The sequence below is a fragment of the Pleuronectes platessa genome, chromosome 3 (assembly GCF_947347685.1).
Source record: "Pleuronectes platessa chromosome 3, fPlePla1.1, whole genome shotgun sequence".
NCBI classification, from domain to species: Eukaryota; Metazoa; Chordata; class Actinopteri; order Pleuronectiformes; family Pleuronectidae; genus Pleuronectes; species Pleuronectes platessa.
This window is the reverse complement of record NC_070628.1, coordinates 1,724,190-1,741,853: the sequence shown is the minus strand read 5'-3', so window position 1 is coordinate 1,741,853 and position 17,664 is coordinate 1,724,190. Positions and strand designations below refer to the sequence as shown.

General features: G+C 44.1%; 3 protein-coding genes across 3 annotated transcripts in view; 2 read left to right on the top strand and 1 right to left on the bottom strand.

Moving 5' to 3' along the window:
- The window catches only part of capn9 (calpain 9), a 10,368-nt gene extending 7,161 nt beyond the window's left edge, over nt 1–3,207 (top strand). Inside the window, exons 12-20 of the mRNA XM_053415865.1 lie at nt 277–313; nt 397–477; nt 706–763; nt 1,028–1,092; nt 1,367–1,435; nt 1,516–1,594; nt 2,652–2,768; nt 2,872–2,930; nt 3,050–3,207. Of these exons, the coding sequence (XP_053271840.1) occupies nt 277–313; nt 397–477; nt 706–763; nt 1,028–1,092; nt 1,367–1,435; nt 1,516–1,594; nt 2,652–2,768; nt 2,872–2,930; nt 3,050–3,076 (592 nt within the window). The 3' untranslated portion in view covers nt 3,077–3,207. The remainder of the gene's footprint in view (nt 1–276; nt 314–396; nt 478–705; nt 764–1,027; nt 1,093–1,366; nt 1,436–1,515; nt 1,595–2,651; nt 2,769–2,871; nt 2,931–3,049) is intronic.
- An 880-nt stretch (nt 3,208–4,087) lies between these two features.
- On the top strand, nt 4,088–8,781 carry ltv1 (LTV1 ribosome biogenesis factor). The gene is made up of 11 exons (XM_053416003.1): nt 4,088–4,238; nt 4,921–5,052; nt 5,148–5,366; nt 5,741–5,828; nt 6,071–6,203; nt 6,719–6,935; nt 7,336–7,463; nt 7,549–7,679; nt 7,755–7,807; nt 7,888–8,088; nt 8,425–8,781. Exons 1-11 carry the CDS (start codon nt 4,236–4,238, stop codon nt 8,533–8,535), a joined length of 1,416 nt encoding a protein of 471 aa, XP_053271978.1. The 5' UTR covers nt 4,088–4,235; the 3' UTR covers nt 8,536–8,781.
- A 491-nt stretch (nt 8,782–9,272) lies between these two features.
- On the bottom strand, nt 9,273–16,531 carry ifngr1 (interferon gamma receptor 1). The gene is made up of 7 exons (XM_053416093.1): nt 16,358–16,531; nt 13,567–13,684; nt 12,836–13,017; nt 11,883–12,028; nt 11,528–11,690; nt 10,433–10,566; nt 9,273–10,328 (listed from the first exon to the last, which is right to left on the bottom strand). The coding sequence occupies exons 1-7, from the start codon at nt 16,416–16,418 to the stop codon at nt 10,035–10,037; spliced, it is 1,098 nt and encodes a 365-aa protein (XP_053272068.1). The 5' UTR covers nt 16,419–16,531; the 3' UTR covers nt 9,273–10,034.
- Nucleotides 16,532–17,664: the final 1,133 nt, after the last annotated feature.

Sequence of the window (17,664 nt, the reverse complement as noted above, 5' to 3'; positions counted from 1 at the left end):
CATAAAAACACAACACATAAGAAAAGCAATAAAAAAAAACAATATATATTTACTCTCTATTTCTAATATTTATACAAAGTAACATTTATTTAGACATAAACATATCTAAATAAAATATATATAAAAGATAAAAGATATAAAAAGTGAATTAAAATGCAAAACAGTGAACAGTGTCAAATTGCAATACAGGATAAAAAGGTTAAAACAGAATAATTATTAAAATGATTTAAAATAACAAATATCTGTGGTTGTCTCACTTGTGGCTCCGCTGCTCAGGGAGATGGGGAGCAACGTGGACGCCGACCTGCCAGATGTAAGTATCCGGTTCACCGACCCCCCCCAGTCAGTCCATCCACTGTCCAGTCTCCAGTACCGACCCTGTGTTGTCTCCACCAGCCGCCCATGCCCAGCGATCCAGAGGATGAGTCCGACGAGGAGAAGGGCCTGAGGAGGCTGTTCGAGCAGCTGGCCGGTGACGTAAGAACCCCCCCCTCTGGAGACACTGTGTGATAATGTTTGACTTTAAAAAGGGATTGGAGGTGTTTTCACCTGGTTGTATTCTTCCCCCTAGTGGCCAGAAACGTGTGAATCCAGCTTTAATATTTTAATATTGAATTGAATAACGTGAACCTTGGAGCTTTTTACTTGAGGCATCATATGAATATGATATTCACACACTAACGAGTGAGAGCGCTGTATTAACAGGACGAGGCGATCTCTGTGAACGAGCTGCAGCAGATGCTCAACGGGGTTCTCAGCAGACGTAAGTTAATCCAAAGTTTGTTTTTATTATAAGTCCATATTGATACTGCGTGGACATCTACAGTATGATCAGTATGTTTTTAATAATGGAATTGATGTGATTATTTATAGTTGTCGAAAATACTTCAGTGGCCCCTTTAATAATCTGTATTCTACTCTTACACATGTTTCATAATTTTATTTGTTGATGTGACTTTATAACTTCTGTCTTTCTCTAAGTTATTTAGTTGAAGTTTATTTTACTGTTTCAAACCTTTGTTTTCAGGAAAAGAGATTAAATTCGACGGCCTGAGTCTCAGCACCTGCCACAGCATCATCAACCTGATGGACGTATCCTGCAAAGTCACTGACCACAATATTAACTCAACTTTTTAATTTCCTGTTTATGTTTTAAATGAAAGAGATCCTGATGTTTTAGCACCAACACGAAGTGAGATGGAGATTCCGAAGAATTACATTTTAAAACATCATCTAGAATTAACAAATCTTTTCTCATGGACTAAACATAGAGAAGTTGTTTTTATTTAAAAGTCCAAGATTTTTTTTACAGTGAAAGGACTGTGTGTTGCTTCTCGAGAGTTTTTTCCTTGACGCAGTGAAACAGGTGGACAACACCGGCAAACTGGAGTTCCAGGAGTTTAAGGTCTTCTGGGAGAAGATGAAGAAGTGGATTGTACGTCTTTATTAATCAAATAAAAGGAGAAGTGAGTGCACGAGTTGGAGCGTGAGGTTGAACCTGTGTTGTCGTTGCAGATGCTCTTCCTGTCGTTCGACACCGACCGCTCGGGGAAGATGTCGTCGTACGAGCTGCGCATCGCGCTCAAAGCTGCAGGTGAGAGGCCGCGGAGAACTGGTCCTCACAGAACCAGGGACTTTAGGTTTCTAACCACTCACTGTTAAACATGTTTGGGGTTGCAAAGGGGCAAAAAAGGCCGGTAAATTTCTGGAAACTTTCCATGGGAATATTAAACCCGGGAATTTCTGGAATTTTGAAGAAAAAATATATAAGCAAATTAAATGCTGAGCAATAAAAACGTAATTCAAAACTCTATTTTAAAGATGTATGGAGAGCATGCTGATTGAGGATTGTTCATCTGTTCATCTAGCCTATTTCTATTCATTTATCCATCAATTGTAAAATATTTTTAAAGACGATTCCAATTGTTTATATCTCTAGCTTTGCATTAGTGTTTTTTTTACAAGCTTTTTTCTCATCTTATTCTACAGAACATTGCCACGTGCACTATCTCAGCAAAGACCTATGTTGAGAATGACACAAAGATGCAGAAGCATAAAGTCAAGTGCCCTAAGTTTCCTCAGGGCTGAAATCCGCCTATGACAAAACAAAATGTTTATATTTATGTCTGTATATGACAAGGTAAATACAGTTAGTATAAACTACCCACAAAATGTCCAGTTTATTCTCGTTAATTCCAATGGAAAGTTTCCAACTTTGAATATTCACGGAATTTTGCAACCCTAAACATTTTACATTTCTTACAAGAGTTTGTGTTTGAATTCATTCACGTAAAGGACAGCTGTTGTTTATACATGTAGGTTTTCTTATAAAGATATTTATTGAAGATATGAATAAATTGGCTAATGCAATATATTGACTCTAAGATCGATTATATTCAAATATGTTTTTGAATATGTTTGATTTTCAGTGTCAATATGTTTGTTTCACATGTTTATTGTGAAGCAGTTTAATTATTATATTATAATTTAGCAGCAGCAGAATGGTTACGTCCAATGGAAAAAATAATAAAGAAAATAGCAGACTCTGAGTCTTGGACATGAAACATGGTTTGAGGCATAAATCTTGCGTCTTTGAGTCTTTGAGTCTTTGAGTCTTTGTGTCTTTGAGTCTTTGTGTCTTTGGTTTGAAGGTATGCATCTGAACAACAAGCTCCTGCAGCTGATTGGCTTGAGGTTTGCTGACGACAAGTACGACATTGACTTCGACGACTACCTGACCTGCATCGTGCGCCTGGAGAACATGTTCAGTACGTTGAAAACCACACGTTGAAACACGACCTCTGGGTTTAAAGTCACCTCAGAGCGATTTGTGGTAAAATGTCTTTCACTCACTGAAACTCTCTGAAACAGGAGTTTTCCAGGCTGTGGACAAATTCCAGAGGGGGCGTGTGAAGATGAACATGATGCAGGTAAAACCACTTTGACGTCATGTTGATGATCTGCATGTGAAAGACTTTGTTTCAGGTTATGATGTTGTGATGTTGTGTGACTCCATTTAAATCGAGTTCTTTCTGATTTATTAACCCAGTTCCTGATGTTGTCGATGAACGTCTGAGGAGAAGCTGGGACCGAACACGAGCCACCAGAAGAACAAAACCATTTTAGATGCCATTAAATGTCAATCTGGGCTCATGAGGTCGGATGCTGTGTGAGCTAGATGTTTGGACATGGTCTTTTTTTCGGGGAGGGGGGGGGGGGGGGGGGTTGTTGCTGACTTGTGCTTTTGGAAAATATTTGTTTTATTCTGCTCTCTAAATTTAATGGAAATGCATTTTGAATAAATTTTTTGTCTCAAAATCTAAGACAAAGCAATGTTTGTGTCTTTATTCCACCTGAGTGACACATTGACTGTAAATAAAGATGGACGACACATCTTCACCTCCACCCACTGTACAAAGTTAAGCTGAATTATCCTGAATACCAGTTCCACCATCTTGTGCGTTTGAAGGACCCAGTAAAATCCTCCCAGTACAAGCACTCGACCAATCAGGAGTCAGTCTCAGCTGTCATTTGTGACATCACAGACCATTTACATATCATCGAATAAGTAAACCAAACAATTTGTTTTGGTATTTGGTCCAAGTCCCATCTGCTAACATGGAGGAGGAGGAGGAGGAGGTTTTATTATCCATACTGCAGCCACCAGGGGGCGATCCTCACTTATAACATATCTGTTCCATGGGGCCGTCCTGGTTAAATAAATAAGATATACAATTTAATAATTCAATTTGTAATAATTAAATAAATCCTAAATACTAAGAAAAGTATGAAACTGAATACATTTTCTCGGAATAATAATTAATGAGCAAATTAATGTTCTGTATGTTTGTCTGTTAACTGCGCTGTTTGCTAATAAAGTTAATTCAAGAAAAGGTCGATTTGGACTAAACCAACTTGTCCATAATATGGAGCTAATACAGGCGTGTAACAGGAATTATATAATAACTATGCGACACATTAATCTGTTATTCATGAAAATATCCATACACATAAATATCAGTTTGTGCTCGTGTTAGCGCGTCAGCATATTTTTAAGCACCCCTGTTGTTTCTCTGGCATGGTTCCTTCCTGTCTTGGCCGCACCAGGAGCATCGTGGAGGGTGAAACCATCTGAACCAGTCCGAGGGTGAAACGCTCTCCTGCTCGGTGACCCGCGGATCAGCTGCTCGACCTGAGAGGCTCTTCAGGGAAACTGGTTCCGATCCACTGACAAGATGGTGAGCGACATTCACCAAGCTAACGATGCTAGCTAACTAACCCTACCGTTACCCAACCCTGCTAGCCAACGCGGCTAACTTACCTAGCTAGCCAACGCTGCTAACTAAACCTACTGTTAGCTAACGCTGCTAGCTAACTAACGCTGCTAGCCAACGCTGCTAACTAACGCTGCTAGCTTACGTCCTCCCTGTGTACCCAGTGTAAACAACGTGCTGTGAAGTTTGTTGTTTTAAAACTCGACTCGATAAACTTCTCAACTTTTGGGGGGTGAAGGGTTCGAGTCCACTAACCACGTGGGGAGTCTCCGGGGTAAACAGCGTCAGAGCAGAAGGCAAAACAACGGAAGCAGCTGGGGACAGATTCCTCTCATGGATTTAAACATGCTGCTGTGGGTTGGCAGGTTGTTTACCTCCATGTCTCCGGAGACACGCGAGGACAGGACAGGACAGGACAGGACAGGACGTGCCTTTAACAGTCCCAAGTGATCACATCTACACCGGGTTGAGGATTCGAGCTCCATATCTCAGTTTCAGAGAGGAGAAACCCCCAGGTTGCCTGCCTTGCTCAAGGGCATCTCAGCGATTGAATGAGGCTCTATCCTGGAGCTCAAACCCCAGACCTCACTGTTGTGTCATCCCCAGCGAGTGCGTGCTAACCTCTGTTGTGTGTTGTCTCCCGCAGCCTCATCGAAAGAAGAAGTCGTTCATCGAGAAGAAGAAGGCGGTGACCTTTCACCTCGTGCACCGGAGCCAGAGGGATCCGCTGGCTGCAGATGAGACGGCGCCGCAGCACGTCCTCCTGCCCGCCACCACGGTACAGACCGACCAGCTGGTTCTCCACCGACAGGAAGCTAACGGGACAACTGGTTTAACAATCACCTCATCATGTCCTCCTCTTACATTGTCCAGGTGGAGGCGGAGAAGAGGCGCGAGGAGCAGAGGGACTTTGGTGTTTTCTATGACGACAACTACAATTACCTGCAGCACCTGAAGGAGGCGGTGGGCCCTACTGAGCTGGTGGTGACCAACCCCCCCAACACCAACAGACGTCCTGTTCCCCTCCATGATGAAGACGAGGAGGAGGAGGAGGAGGAAGAGGAGGACACGGACACAGACAAGGCACCTCCTGTGAGTTTAACGCTGCGTCCACTCTACTACGTTTACAGCTGCTGTCAGAACTACTCAACAAACATGTGATGTAAATGATGAGGCACACGTTCACTTCCCGATTGGTTGTTATCAGTCACATGACTCCACTACCAGTGGTACCCAGGATATGTGAGAGGTCACGTGATCTGACACTTTGCAGGACATGATTCCTGTTTTTCTTCTGTGGTTGTGCTGAACATGGAGGCAGGGGACAGTTTCTTTAGGGGTGGCGCCATCAAGTGGTAATTTATGAGTTCTTCAGTGCAGCAGGTCACTGTTTCCTCTCTAATGTATTTTATTGTTAATTGTTTTTGAAAACGTTCTCTGAAGTGATTTTTGTTTTTCCCCATCAGGGCGCCAGCATCAACCTGCCCTCGTCTGTGTTCGCCTCCGAGTTTGAGGAGGAGGTGGGACTCCTCAACAAAGCTGCTCCCATCTCAGGTAAAAGAGGAGAGGAGCCGTGTGCACACCAGTGTGGACGGGGATTCAAACTGATCCAGAGCCAGAACACTTTGACACAGTTAGAAAACGTCTCCGTGTGGATGTAGCCTGAGATCAAAATCATAATTTCCTCAGAAAACCTTCAGATCAGACAAACACGAAGCTCCATCTTCAGTTTGACCTCTGGCCTCTGTCTGTTGTCGTCAACGTGTCACATCCTGTTTTCCTCGTGTCTCCTTCAGGACCCCGTCTGGACATGGACCCCGACATCGTGGCGGCTCTGGACGAAGACTTCGACTACGAGGACCCTGACAACATCCTGGACGATGACTTCATGACCCAAGCAAACACAGCCAGCGCAGCAGTGGACGCAAAGTAGGAAATGAAATCTTAATATATTGTGACCTGCGTGGAAGGAGGTTGTTTTCCTCTGTGTTTGTTGGTTTGTGAGTCGGCAGGATCAGATTCAAACTACAGACCCGATGCCATGACATGTTTTTGGAAGCCACGAGCCAAGGAACCAGCCGATCTGCTGAGAGACACTCCAGTTGTTTTTAATTAGTTATCTGACGTGTTTTCACAATGTTCTGAACAGTTTCATTTTCTACATGAATACATAGAAATTAAATTCTGAATATTATTCCAGTTAATCGTTTAATTTTCTTTTTTGAGGACAAATAATAAATGTACATCAACGTAATGTAATTTAACCAGATATTAGTAATTTTTAGTGAATTTTAAAACCTACTCAGCAAATAAGCAAAGTTTAGCAATAAGCAAGACTTGAAAACGTCCTATAACTCTACCTACTGATTTATTTATTGATGATGAAAGTTTCTGTCAGTATCAGCCCTAATGTTGATTTCCTGTTTGTGTCTGACCCGTGACAGAGGTGTCAAGGATGAAGATGATGAGGACGAGTGGGAGGACACAGACTCTGAAGGAGACTGTGACTCTGAAGGAGGATTTTCGGGCGACGGCGGCGGAGGGCGAGAGTTTCTGTTCATGGACGAGGAGACGAAGAGTCGGTTCACAGAGTACTCCATGACCTCGTCTGTGATGAGGAGGAACGAGCAGCTCTCCCTCCTGGACGACCGCTTCGAGAAGGTGAACATCCTCGTGTTCACCACCAAATATCTGAGTTCCAGCCTCCGCGCTGTCTCCAGAGTCTCCCTACCAGTCCCCTGGAGGTCCACTACAGGATCACTGAGTGGGAGTGTTGGTTATGAGAATTAGAACGTTCCATCCTGCCTCTTAGCCACGCCCCCCCCCTCACCCGGACGCTCTGTAGATTAGTGTTGTTGTCCCATCGGAGAATCTTCTGCTGCTGTGTTCATGTGTGAAAGACGAACTCTGGAGAAAGTCTGGACTCCATTGTGTGAACGTTCTCCAGAGGTCATGTCCTCAAACAGCCAGGGTGTCTGTCTCTCTATTTGTTATTTGTCTGTTTCTATTTCAGACTTGATCATAAACCCGTCCTCTGTTTTTGTTCTTGTTGTTTTTTTAGTTTTACGAACAGTTTGATGATGACGAGATCGGAGCTTTGGACAACGCCGAGCTGGAGGGCTTCATCAACCCGGACAGTGCTCGTCTGGAGGAGGTCATCAAGGACTATTTCAAACAGAAGCACAACGAGTGAGTGACCTTTGTTTTCCTTTCGTCTGGTTGAAGCTGCTTTCATTGAGCCTGGTGCTGAACCTGTGTCTTGGTCCTGGTTCAGCTTCCTGAGGCCTGATGACTTGGGTCCAAAGGAGCTTCCTGCCGTGAGAGAGGAGGAAGAGGAGGAAGAGGAGATGGAGACGTTTGTTGTCCAGGCTCCAGAGGAGAAATGGGACTGTGAAACCATCATCAGTGAGTTTCATTTTCTTTGCTGTAGAAGCTCTTTAGTGGAGAGGAGTAGAATCTGATGTGTGTGTTCTTCTGCAGGTACGTACTCCAACATCTACAACAGACCCAAACTCATCGAAGAGCCACCAAAGGTATGAAAACCATTCAAAGGTCACTGTGATTTCACAAAACAATCACAAGACGCTCAGTGCAGTTTTCCTTCTGTCCTCAGCTGAAGACGATCCGCGTGTCCAGAAAGACGGGCATCCCTCTGGACGTCCTCCCCGCCAGAGGCCTGACAGCCAAGCAGGTGGAGCGCATGACGATGATCAACGACTCGGACCTCCCCCGCCTCTCCACCCAGCCCCGGAGCAAAGAGGAGAGCAAGGAGGAGAGGAAGACGAGGAAGCAGGGCATCAAGGAAGAGCGCAAGGTGAGAGACAGAGCAGCTACTGGTCAGAAGTGAAACCTGCTCATCTGGACTGGGAGGACTGGTTTGATCAGATGATTTGTGCAGACAAAAACAAATACACCAGGGGACATGACCGCTCCCAGGGGACATGTCTCCAGAGCCCCCTGGTGGCCACGGACCAAACAAAACCTATAGTACACGTTAAACACATTATTCTCGATTGGTTGATAGTGCGTGTATCAGCAGGACCTTAATACTGTGTCAGCCCATGTATCCTGGATTATTGATATTGAGTCTGATATCATGTGACCTGGACGTTGTGTTGAACTGTGTTTGTGTGTCTGTGTGTCTGTTCAGGAGAGGAGGGCAGAGAAGAAAGCCAACACGATGGCGTTCAAGGAAGAGAAGGTCCGACAGCAGAAGCAGATGCTGAACCTGAGGTCAAACATTCAAGGCCTGAAGCTTTAGGAACGGACGGGGGGGGGGGGGGCGCTCCGCCCACACAGACTCTTAACCCATCGATGATGATGTCATCAGTGGACAAGATGGCGAACACCCCCAAACAGGACAGAGGGAGGGGGGGGCGCTGTGAGGCTCTGGATTTATCGACTGGAGTTGAGGAGTTTTCTCAAATCACCACAAGATGAAGTTTATTTACCTTCATATGAAACGTGACTGTTTGAAATACAGGATTAATAAAACGCTGCGTGTCGAGCTCCAGGTTTTTTTCTTATGATTCAAAGATAAGTTTTGTTTTTTTAGTTGATCCTGTTTGTCCGGTTTCTTTGTTGGCTGCTGCTCACGTCAAACCCTGTCCCTCAGTATCTCTTACAACAGCCTCCATATGAAACCACATTTCAATTCAAAAGATCCACATTTTAACATATCTGAGTCCTTTACTGTACTTTCATAAACATCCATGATTTATTAACTGAGAATTCAACGAGGTCATATCTCACATTGTTAAAGAAAGAGGAATCCTGGATTCTGATCTGGATCCGTATCAGTTACATGGACACGTCCTGGGTTCAGGTTCCGTCTGTCCAAGAAGGTTCAGGGACAGTCATTGAGTAGAAACACTGAAATATGATTCTTTTATTAGTGAATTCATATTTTCTTTATCATCCTGCAATTCTCCAGTTAACCTTCAGGGGGAGTTGATCTACCTGAGCGTCGGGTGCAGTGGAGAAATGATTCAAAACTCAATCTATCAATGTGTTTAATAAAAAAAAGATACCAAATTTATTAGACCACGAAACAAATTTCACATTTTAAAATTAATTAATTTAGATCAATGAATTCATAAAAACAAGCGATGATGCACATATTAAAAACAATAAGAACGTTAAAGTTCTCAACAAAAGAGAAGCACATGATCTTCAGGGACTGTTGATCAGGTCACACTGTGGAGTTTATGACTCCTGCAGAACTCAAAGTCCAGGATGGGTGAGGTGCTCGGTTTAATGTCAGTTTTATTTAACTAGCTCCTGAGAAAAATGAGGTTTTAAAAGCTTGCTCTGGACACCCCCCCCCCCCCCCCTCACACACAGGCACCACGTGTGCAATAAGTGTCATAATAAAAAGGTTTTAGATGTGGGACGATGCTGCCTGAGACGAAACCTGAGACGCGAATTAAATTAGGGCAAATGAAACCACGCTTGAGGGTTGTGTCAACGTCTGTCTAATCGTCTCCGTGTTGACGGATCAGCTGGAGTCCTGGTCCCCCCCCCCCCCCCAGGTGGGTGCTCTCCACAGTAAACAGCCACAAGACAAACCGGCCACACTCGTAAACATGACATGTTAAAAACGTAGGGTTCGGTGACGGTGCAAAAAGAAGGGGGGGGGGACACACCTTCCACCTCCAGCTGTCCTCCGGTGTCTCTCGGCCTGGTTTGGACCATCCTGGGTCACTGGTTATTAAAACAGTCATCAAACCAACTTCAGTCCCAAACCTCTGACAGTTTGTTCTATCCCTCTCTGTAAGCATCGGCTAGGTCTCCGTCCCCTAAGTCCACCCGCACATCTAAGTGGACGTGGCCGTGGTCATAATTCCCCACAGCTTCAGGCTCCTGGTCTTCAGGCTCCTGGTCTTCAGGCTCCTCCAGCTCCCCTCTCTCTAGCCATCCTTCCTCCATGAAGCAGGCGCCGCAGTCCTCCGAGCTGACCTCCGAGCAGCTGCTGGATTCGATGACCATCACCGGGCTGAACACTTCTTCAACCTCTCTCAACAACTGTGGGTCTTCGTTGTTTGGCTGGAAGTTCTGGTGGACGAGGAGACGAGGAGACGAGGACACGTGTCAGGTTTCACAATAAGATGGAACTCAAGGTTAATTACATTTGATTTTGTCTAAAGCAGAAAAGTTACCAGAGCTTGCGTCTCCTCCGATTCCTGCTGTGTCTTCAGTGTCCAGGCTTTCACTTTGTAGATGGAGACTGTTAACCCACTGATGATGAGGACGAGGGCGATCAGCAGGAAGACGAACGTGAAGACGTGGGCGTCTGAAAAACAAGAAGAAGCAAACCGGCAGTCAGAAGAGCTTCAAATCACATTTAAACTATCAGTCCCCTCAACGTGTCTGGTGTCCATGAGCATTGGAGGTGAAGACAACTCCTCTGTCCTTCAGAGGACACAAACCAACAGGAATGAGACGGTCATGTCCACCAACTCATCCCAACAGAGCAGGACACAACAAGAAGGATTTAAAGCCTGACACTCTGGCAGTGGACGTCTCATGGTTTTCCTCTAGTCAACCGGTTCATCACTGAGGCACATGAGTCCTGGGACATGTTGGTCCAGTGATCCACCAATAGGAGCCTTGGGTTCTCTGAGATGAAAGGATGCATTGGACATCTTTTCAAGTGTTTTTTAAGTGGACGATCATCTCACAGGACCTGAGATGGACGGAGAACATCACCTCCATCATCAAGAAGGCCCAGCAGAGGATGTTCTTCCTGCGGCAACTGAGGAAATTCAGCATGCCGTGGAAAGTGATGGTTGAGTTCTACACAGCCATCATGGAGTCCATCCTCACCTCATCCATCACCGTCTGGTTCGCTGCCTCCACTGCCAAGGACAAGGGCAGACTGCAGCGGATCATCCGGTCAGCTGAGAAGGTCATCGGCTGTGACCTGCCGGCTCTCCTAGACCTGTTCCACTCCAGGATCAGTAGGAGAGCACGCAAGATCATTGCTGATCCTTCTCATCCCACTCACCACCTGTTCCAGAGTCTTCCATCAGGACTAAAACCTCGCGTCACCTGAACAGTTTCTTCCCGATGGCAGTGGGGCTCACAAACAAGCCCCCCCACACATAATTTATCTCCATAATTTATTGTTTCTTACTGTATATATTGTTGTTATGTACAGTGCACCAACCACACCATGGCAATTTCCAATATATGCAAATATACGTCATAAAAAAAAATTATTCATAAAAATAATTCTGATTCTGGTGACTGACCGCTGGTTTTACTGGGGCAGATGAGCTCGGTCTGGTTGAACTCCACCTTCTCCACGCCGGCGGCCAGCCACCCCCCCACCCGGACGCACGTATCCTCGCTGGGCGGGAGGTCGTACCTGCACACGCTCTCTGTCTGCCTGCACTTGAAGGTGTAGTAGTTACCCTGGAGGTCAGAAAAACAAAGATCAACATGATTCAGTTCAACTTTATCTCAAAGTATTCTTGACACTTTATCGCGAATAAAGAACAACACAACAATTCGACAAAACTAGAATAAAATCTCCTCGGATTTAGTTTGAGTAGAAATATCTTCTCTGTTTTCTGATGCCTGCTGGATCTTTGAGATGTTCTTCACCTGATCTGAGGAGATGTTGAGTTCAAATAAGGCCCCTCCCTTCTCGTCCTGTTTCAGTTCTGTGTAGAAGTGGAAGGGATTCGGGAAGCTGACGATGTTTCCAGAGTCGCCGGCCACGACCTCGACCGGCGGGAAGTCCAACAAACCTGTGGACGAGAGAAGAGTTCTACGTCTGTGAGGGAAACATCTGACCGGGGTCACAGGGCAGGAAGTGACCTGCTACTCACAGTGTTTAACACAGGAAGTGACCTGCTACTCACAGTGCTTAACACAGGAAGTGACCTGCTACTCACAGTATTTAACACAGGAAGTGATGTTCTACTCACAGTGCTTAACACAGGAAGTGACGTGCTACTCACAGTGATTAACACAGGAAGTGACGTTCTACTCACAGTGTTTAACACAGGAAGTGACGTTCTACTCACAGTGCTTAACACAGGAAGTGACGTGCTACTCACAGTGTTTAACGCAGGAAGTGACGTTCTACTCACAGTGTTTAACACAGGAAGTGACGTTCTACTCACAGTGCTTAACACAGGAAGTGACGTGCTACTCACAGTGCTTAACACAGGAAGTGACGTGCTACTCACAGTGCTTAACACAGGAAGTGACGTTCTACTCACAGTGTTTAACGCAGGAAGTGACGTTCTACTCACAGTGTTTAACGCAGGAAGTGACGTTCTACTCACAGTCTTTAACACAGGAAGTGACGTGCTACTCACAGTGTTTAACGCAGGAAGTGACGTTCTACTCACAGTGTTTAACACAGGAAGTGACTAGCTACTCACAGTGCTTAACACAGGAAGTGACCTGCTACTCACAGTGCTTAACACAGGAAGTGACGTTCTACTCACAGTGTTTAACACAGGAAGTGACGTTCTACTCACAGTGTTTAACACAGGAAGTGACCTGCTACTCACAGTGTTTAACACAGGAAGTGACGTGCTACTCACAGTGTTTATCGGCCGTCTTCCACTTGTTGAAGGTGAAGGTCTCAGACTGGACCGGTTGGGACTCCCCCCCCCTCTGTAGAGCTGTTACTCTCACTGAGTGGAAACCCATGTAGTGATTCTGAGACTCCCAGATGAACCCAGTCAGATCATACTGGTGCTCTGTGGTTTCATTCTTAAGGATCCTTCACACAGGAAACAGCACGATTTATACATAAATACAAATACACACAAACCTACTAATCCCACAAACTGTATGTGTGAATGCGTTTATCTCAACAACTGTTCATCTGATCAGTTTCACAACGTGTGTGTTGTTAATTATTGATGATTATTATTAGTTCATCATATCAGGTGGTGACGTCTGTATCTTCAAGTAAAAGCACAACGTTTGTTCTGTTGCTGTAATGCTTAATATCGAGCTGAACATCTTTTATTTTGAAAAGTTGTGAACTTTGGTTCGAGGATTGTGTTCAGACTCGGAAACAGTCGACATGAAAAAATTACTTTGTTCAGTGAGTCATTCAAACTTGTGTGATAAAGAAAACATTACAAACACACACATGTACTATATAATCTAATAAGAGAACACAACATGGCAAACACAGGGATGGTACTCGTATATATACCAGTGTATATAAATAAGTGTCTGTCCACCTAATAACAATACAATCAAATACATATTTTAGATACTTCTTGAATAATTGAGTCTAGCTGAGCAGAACGAGGCTCACCCATCGGAGCTTTGTGTTTCCACTCTGAAGCTGGTGGGTGGCTGCTGGTCGCTGAACTCCCAGTTCAGCAATACTCTCAGATTCCTGCAGCTCACGGTCACGGCGGTCGGAGGCGGAACTGAAACAAACCCGAGAGTAAACAAACGTTAGTGCTGAGCCAATGAGAGAGAGAGAGACTCCACAACGTGAGCTTGGTTCTACTCCCAAACTGGAGGTTGTCAGTTTATTAGGAACACCTGACTCAAACTAACTCTCAGGGGACGGATCCAGGATTAAACATTTCCCTTGATTTCTCAGAGAATGATTCATGGATTGGGATGAAACACACACAGACATGTTGAGAGGACCAGGTCTATGAGATCCTGGAGTTTGTTGCAGATCCAAATAAAGATCTGGAGGGGGGGAATTTAAATGTGGTTTCATGAGGAGACTAGTTTTAAGTACAGCAGGAGAATTAGGGATTAATAAAGAGGGATCAATAACTGATCATAATCAAAGTCTCAGAATGTTGCTGCTCATTCATGGTGTGAGGATGGAAACACTGAGGGAAGAGGAAGTGATGAGGATTTATAGAGACACGACTCGTGTGCAGGTGAACGAATCCCACGTGCTTCATTGAACTCTGCCAGGAGGACAAAGACAGTGGGAGGTGTGTTTGAGGGCGAGCCGCATTCTTTTCAATGGCGGCACCATCCGCCCCCCCCCCCCTGGCAGCACCATGGGCACCGGCAGCAGCGAGGGAGTCAATCTACGACAACAACAGGTTCAAACAAACCGAAGACGAGCTCCGGCTGCTCTTCAACATTCCAGACAGCGTGGTTTCCCAGCACCGGCCTCACCAGCTTGATAGATTCTGTGGAAGAAGATTGAGTCCCTGGTCCTCTCTCCACTCACACACTCATGAACCCATATTTAAATTCACTAGATCGAGGTTTTCATCATGGACTTCCTCCTCTCAACGGGTCTGTGCGTGTTTCTTCAAAATCCAGGAATTATTCTCAGGAAATTCTAAGGAAATGTTTATTTATTTTTAATCGTGGCTTCGTCCCCTGATACTGATCAGCACCAAACTTCCATGACGTCTCTGTTGGGTCAACCTCCAGGAAGTGTGTGTTCTTTATTAGTCATAATCCACAAACTAATAGAAACAGCCGATAGTATCACACAGTCAAATTAAAAACAAAGTCAGGCTCCACTAACATGATGGTGGTTGTGATATGTTAACGCTCCCTGTGGCGTTGGAACTGGTACAAGTCTGAAAATAGACTTTCTCCAAATTGCAAGTGGAAATTAAACGTGAACACGTCCTGCAGGACAGACGTGTTGGACTGCTTTAGTTAGACTCAGGTGCACCTAACAAACTGATAAACTCCAATCAAATCCAATCAAATCTAAATATATGTTGGATTCTTGAATCCACGAATTATCGGTTTGTCAGCAGGATCGTATGGGAGCTACTGGACTGGATCACGTTGAGCAGCAAACCACAACAAATCATCATGATCCTTTACGACCCAGACACACACAGTCGAGTGCGAGCAGGATACACAACCAAAGAGGATACAACACAATCAAGAGACGACAAAAAGAAACGTCCAGTAACCTCCAATGAAACAGTGGATTCCTCTGAGTCTGAACTTTGTTGGAAACATTCAAGTCAACGATGTAACATGGGTCCAGTTGTTTTCAGACATTTCAATGGAGAATTCTCACACGTTATATCTTTTGAAGGGAATGTTTTTCTCTCCACGCTCATTGTGTAGCTGTTGTGTTTCTATATAATATCGTCATAATACAGGATTTGATTTGGTCCCATACAAATAAAAATGAATTAGATGGAAAGTTTTGCCTCCTGTGAGAAACACAGATTGTAACATGATACAGGTTTAGTAAGTTATAGAGAGGAGATGGTTCTGCTCCCGGGTCAGATTAGATTGTTTTGATTTTATTTTGGGGTAATGAGTTGAGGTCTCTTCTGCAAAACATCTTGTAAAAATACAGAGGAAATTAGTCTCATGTTAAATAATCTGAGTTTCGATTAGTAAAATCCTTCATTCAGTTAAAGTTCATATGGATCTATGGTTATAAATCAGTGACGTGACTTAAACCAACGAAACTGAGGATGGACCCGAACCTAGGACGTGAATGGAATGAACTTCAGTTCCTCAGGATCTGGAATAAAAACCTGTCACCGACCGAACACTTCAATTCATTTCAACATCTGCACAGAAAAACTCTCCAAAGTCATTTTAAAAAGAACAAACTCAATCGGAGAAGGCTTTTGTTTTGTTTAAAAACGAGAATATTAATACTGTAAAGTCTCCAGATGTAGAAACACTGTGCGGTTACTGATTAAACTGAACAAATAAATACAAACAACTAAAGCAATAACTCATCCTGGACCATGACCCCGACATATATTATCAGCACAGATTCACACACCCTGAAGATTATCAAAGATTACATGTGTCTGTCAACACTTCGGAATCCACCCGATTATTCCTTCCTCTTCCTTTTATATAAATTCTTTAAGTTCCCAGAGGTGAACAGGTGTAGAGGTGCTGTCAGTAATAAAACGTCAGTTGGCTTATTGTTTATCTAAACTACTAGTTTTAAATTTACACTTGGAATTACATTCATTATAGGAAATTGATAACTTATTGATCTCGTGTGTATTTTCTTTAGATGTATTTTCGTACAGGTTAAAAGAGTCCGGCTGCTGCTTTCAGAGTATTAGTAGTATTAGTAGTATTACTAGTATTAGTATTAGTACTACTTAAGTGTAACTCACCAGTCAGAGCTGTCACTGAGCTGATCAGGAGCAGGACCGTGAACGCACCGTCCGGCCGCATGACTGAGTCCAAGCTTCAACCTCGACCTCCTGCCGGACCCTGGGAGCCCAGAACCGACCGGACCAGACGAGGATTCACAACCACGCACCGCTTCACTTCCGGCTTCTGTGTCCCCGCTCGGGACACGTGACTCGCCTCCCGCTGGGGGAGGAGGCGAGCAACACCTGGATGACGTCACCGTATGTGACAAAGACCACGCCTTATAATGTTACAGAACTCGACAGGTTTATTGTAAATGTTGAAATCACCTGCAAGAGATGGAGAGAGAGAGAGAGAAGTAGATAGATAGATAGATAGATAGATAGATAGATAGATAGATAGATAGATGAATAGATAGATAGATAGATAGATAGATAGATAGATAGATAGATAGATAGATAGATAGATAGATAGATGAATAGATAGATAGATAGATGAATAGATAGATAGATGATAGGTAGATTGATAGATAGATAGATAGATATATAGATGACTGCAGCTTTTATTGTGAAGCCATATTCAGTGGACCTTCACAGGTGAACCGGCAGGAAAGGTGGCCAATGTCGCCACCTACAGTTCACTTTGTGACATGACCACATGACATCGAATATTTGAATAATATTCATCAGTAATTACTTCTCCTCTCCTCTCCTCTCGATGATGGTGATAATGGTGATGACGATGATGAAGATAGTGTCATTTCAGAAGCAGATTTTATTTTTGTCCGTAAAGATTGATTCAGATCTTCTGTCTGTATTTTCTCACAAAGCTTTCCAGACAAACATCAGGATTCACTGTTTATTCTACTTGCAGGCAGATTCTTTACATTCCAATATTATCACAAACAAAAACGTGCTGCAATTAGTGAAATGTTTCGCTTTGTATTGGTGATGAATCCGTTTGCTTAGCCACACTCAGAGAAGAAGTCGCTGGGTTTCATCTCGATGCACTCCCGTTGGAACAGGATCATTTTGTACCTGCAGAGAAACACGAGAGATGAACCGAGTGCACAGATCAGGACGAAGAGCAAAGCAGATGAGGAGGCTCAGGAACTCACATCATCCCCACCTCCTCCAGGTGCGGCACCAGGAATCCCAGTTTACTGTGGGAACATTATAATAAACACTTTGAGTTTGAGCTGAAGAGACATTCACTTTTTGAAATCCACAATATTTTAGCATTTTTGATAAATCCACTGCGGGAGAAGCAGTATTTGCATTTTGAAGAACTTTTTTTGTGGGAAAAATCTAAAAGGTAATCTGTCCCT

Excerpts from the sequence above, each read along its gene's own strand:
- ltv1 (XM_053416003.1), top strand. Across the intron at positions 7,464-7,548 it reads TTCAAACAGAAGCACAACGA|CTTCCTGAGGCCTGATGACT; the intron begins GTGAGTGACCTT and ends GTCCTGGTTCAG. Across the intron at positions 7,680-7,754 it reads GGACTGTGAAACCATCATCA|GTACGTACTCCAACATCTAC; the intron begins GTGAGTTTCATT and ends GTTCTTCTGCAG.
- ifngr1 (XM_053416093.1), bottom strand. The coding sequence starts at position 16,418 with ATGCGGCCGGACGGTGCGTTCACGGTCCTGCTCCTGATCAGCTCAGTG. Across the intron at positions 12,029-12,835 it reads GAAGACGGCCGATAAACACT|GTTTGTTGGACTTCCCGCCG; the intron begins GTGAGTAGCACG and ends TCTCGTCCACAG. Across the intron at positions 11,691-11,882 it reads TCAACATCTCCTCAGATCAG|GGTAACTACTACACCTTCAA; the intron begins GTGAAGAACATC and ends TCTGACCTCCAG.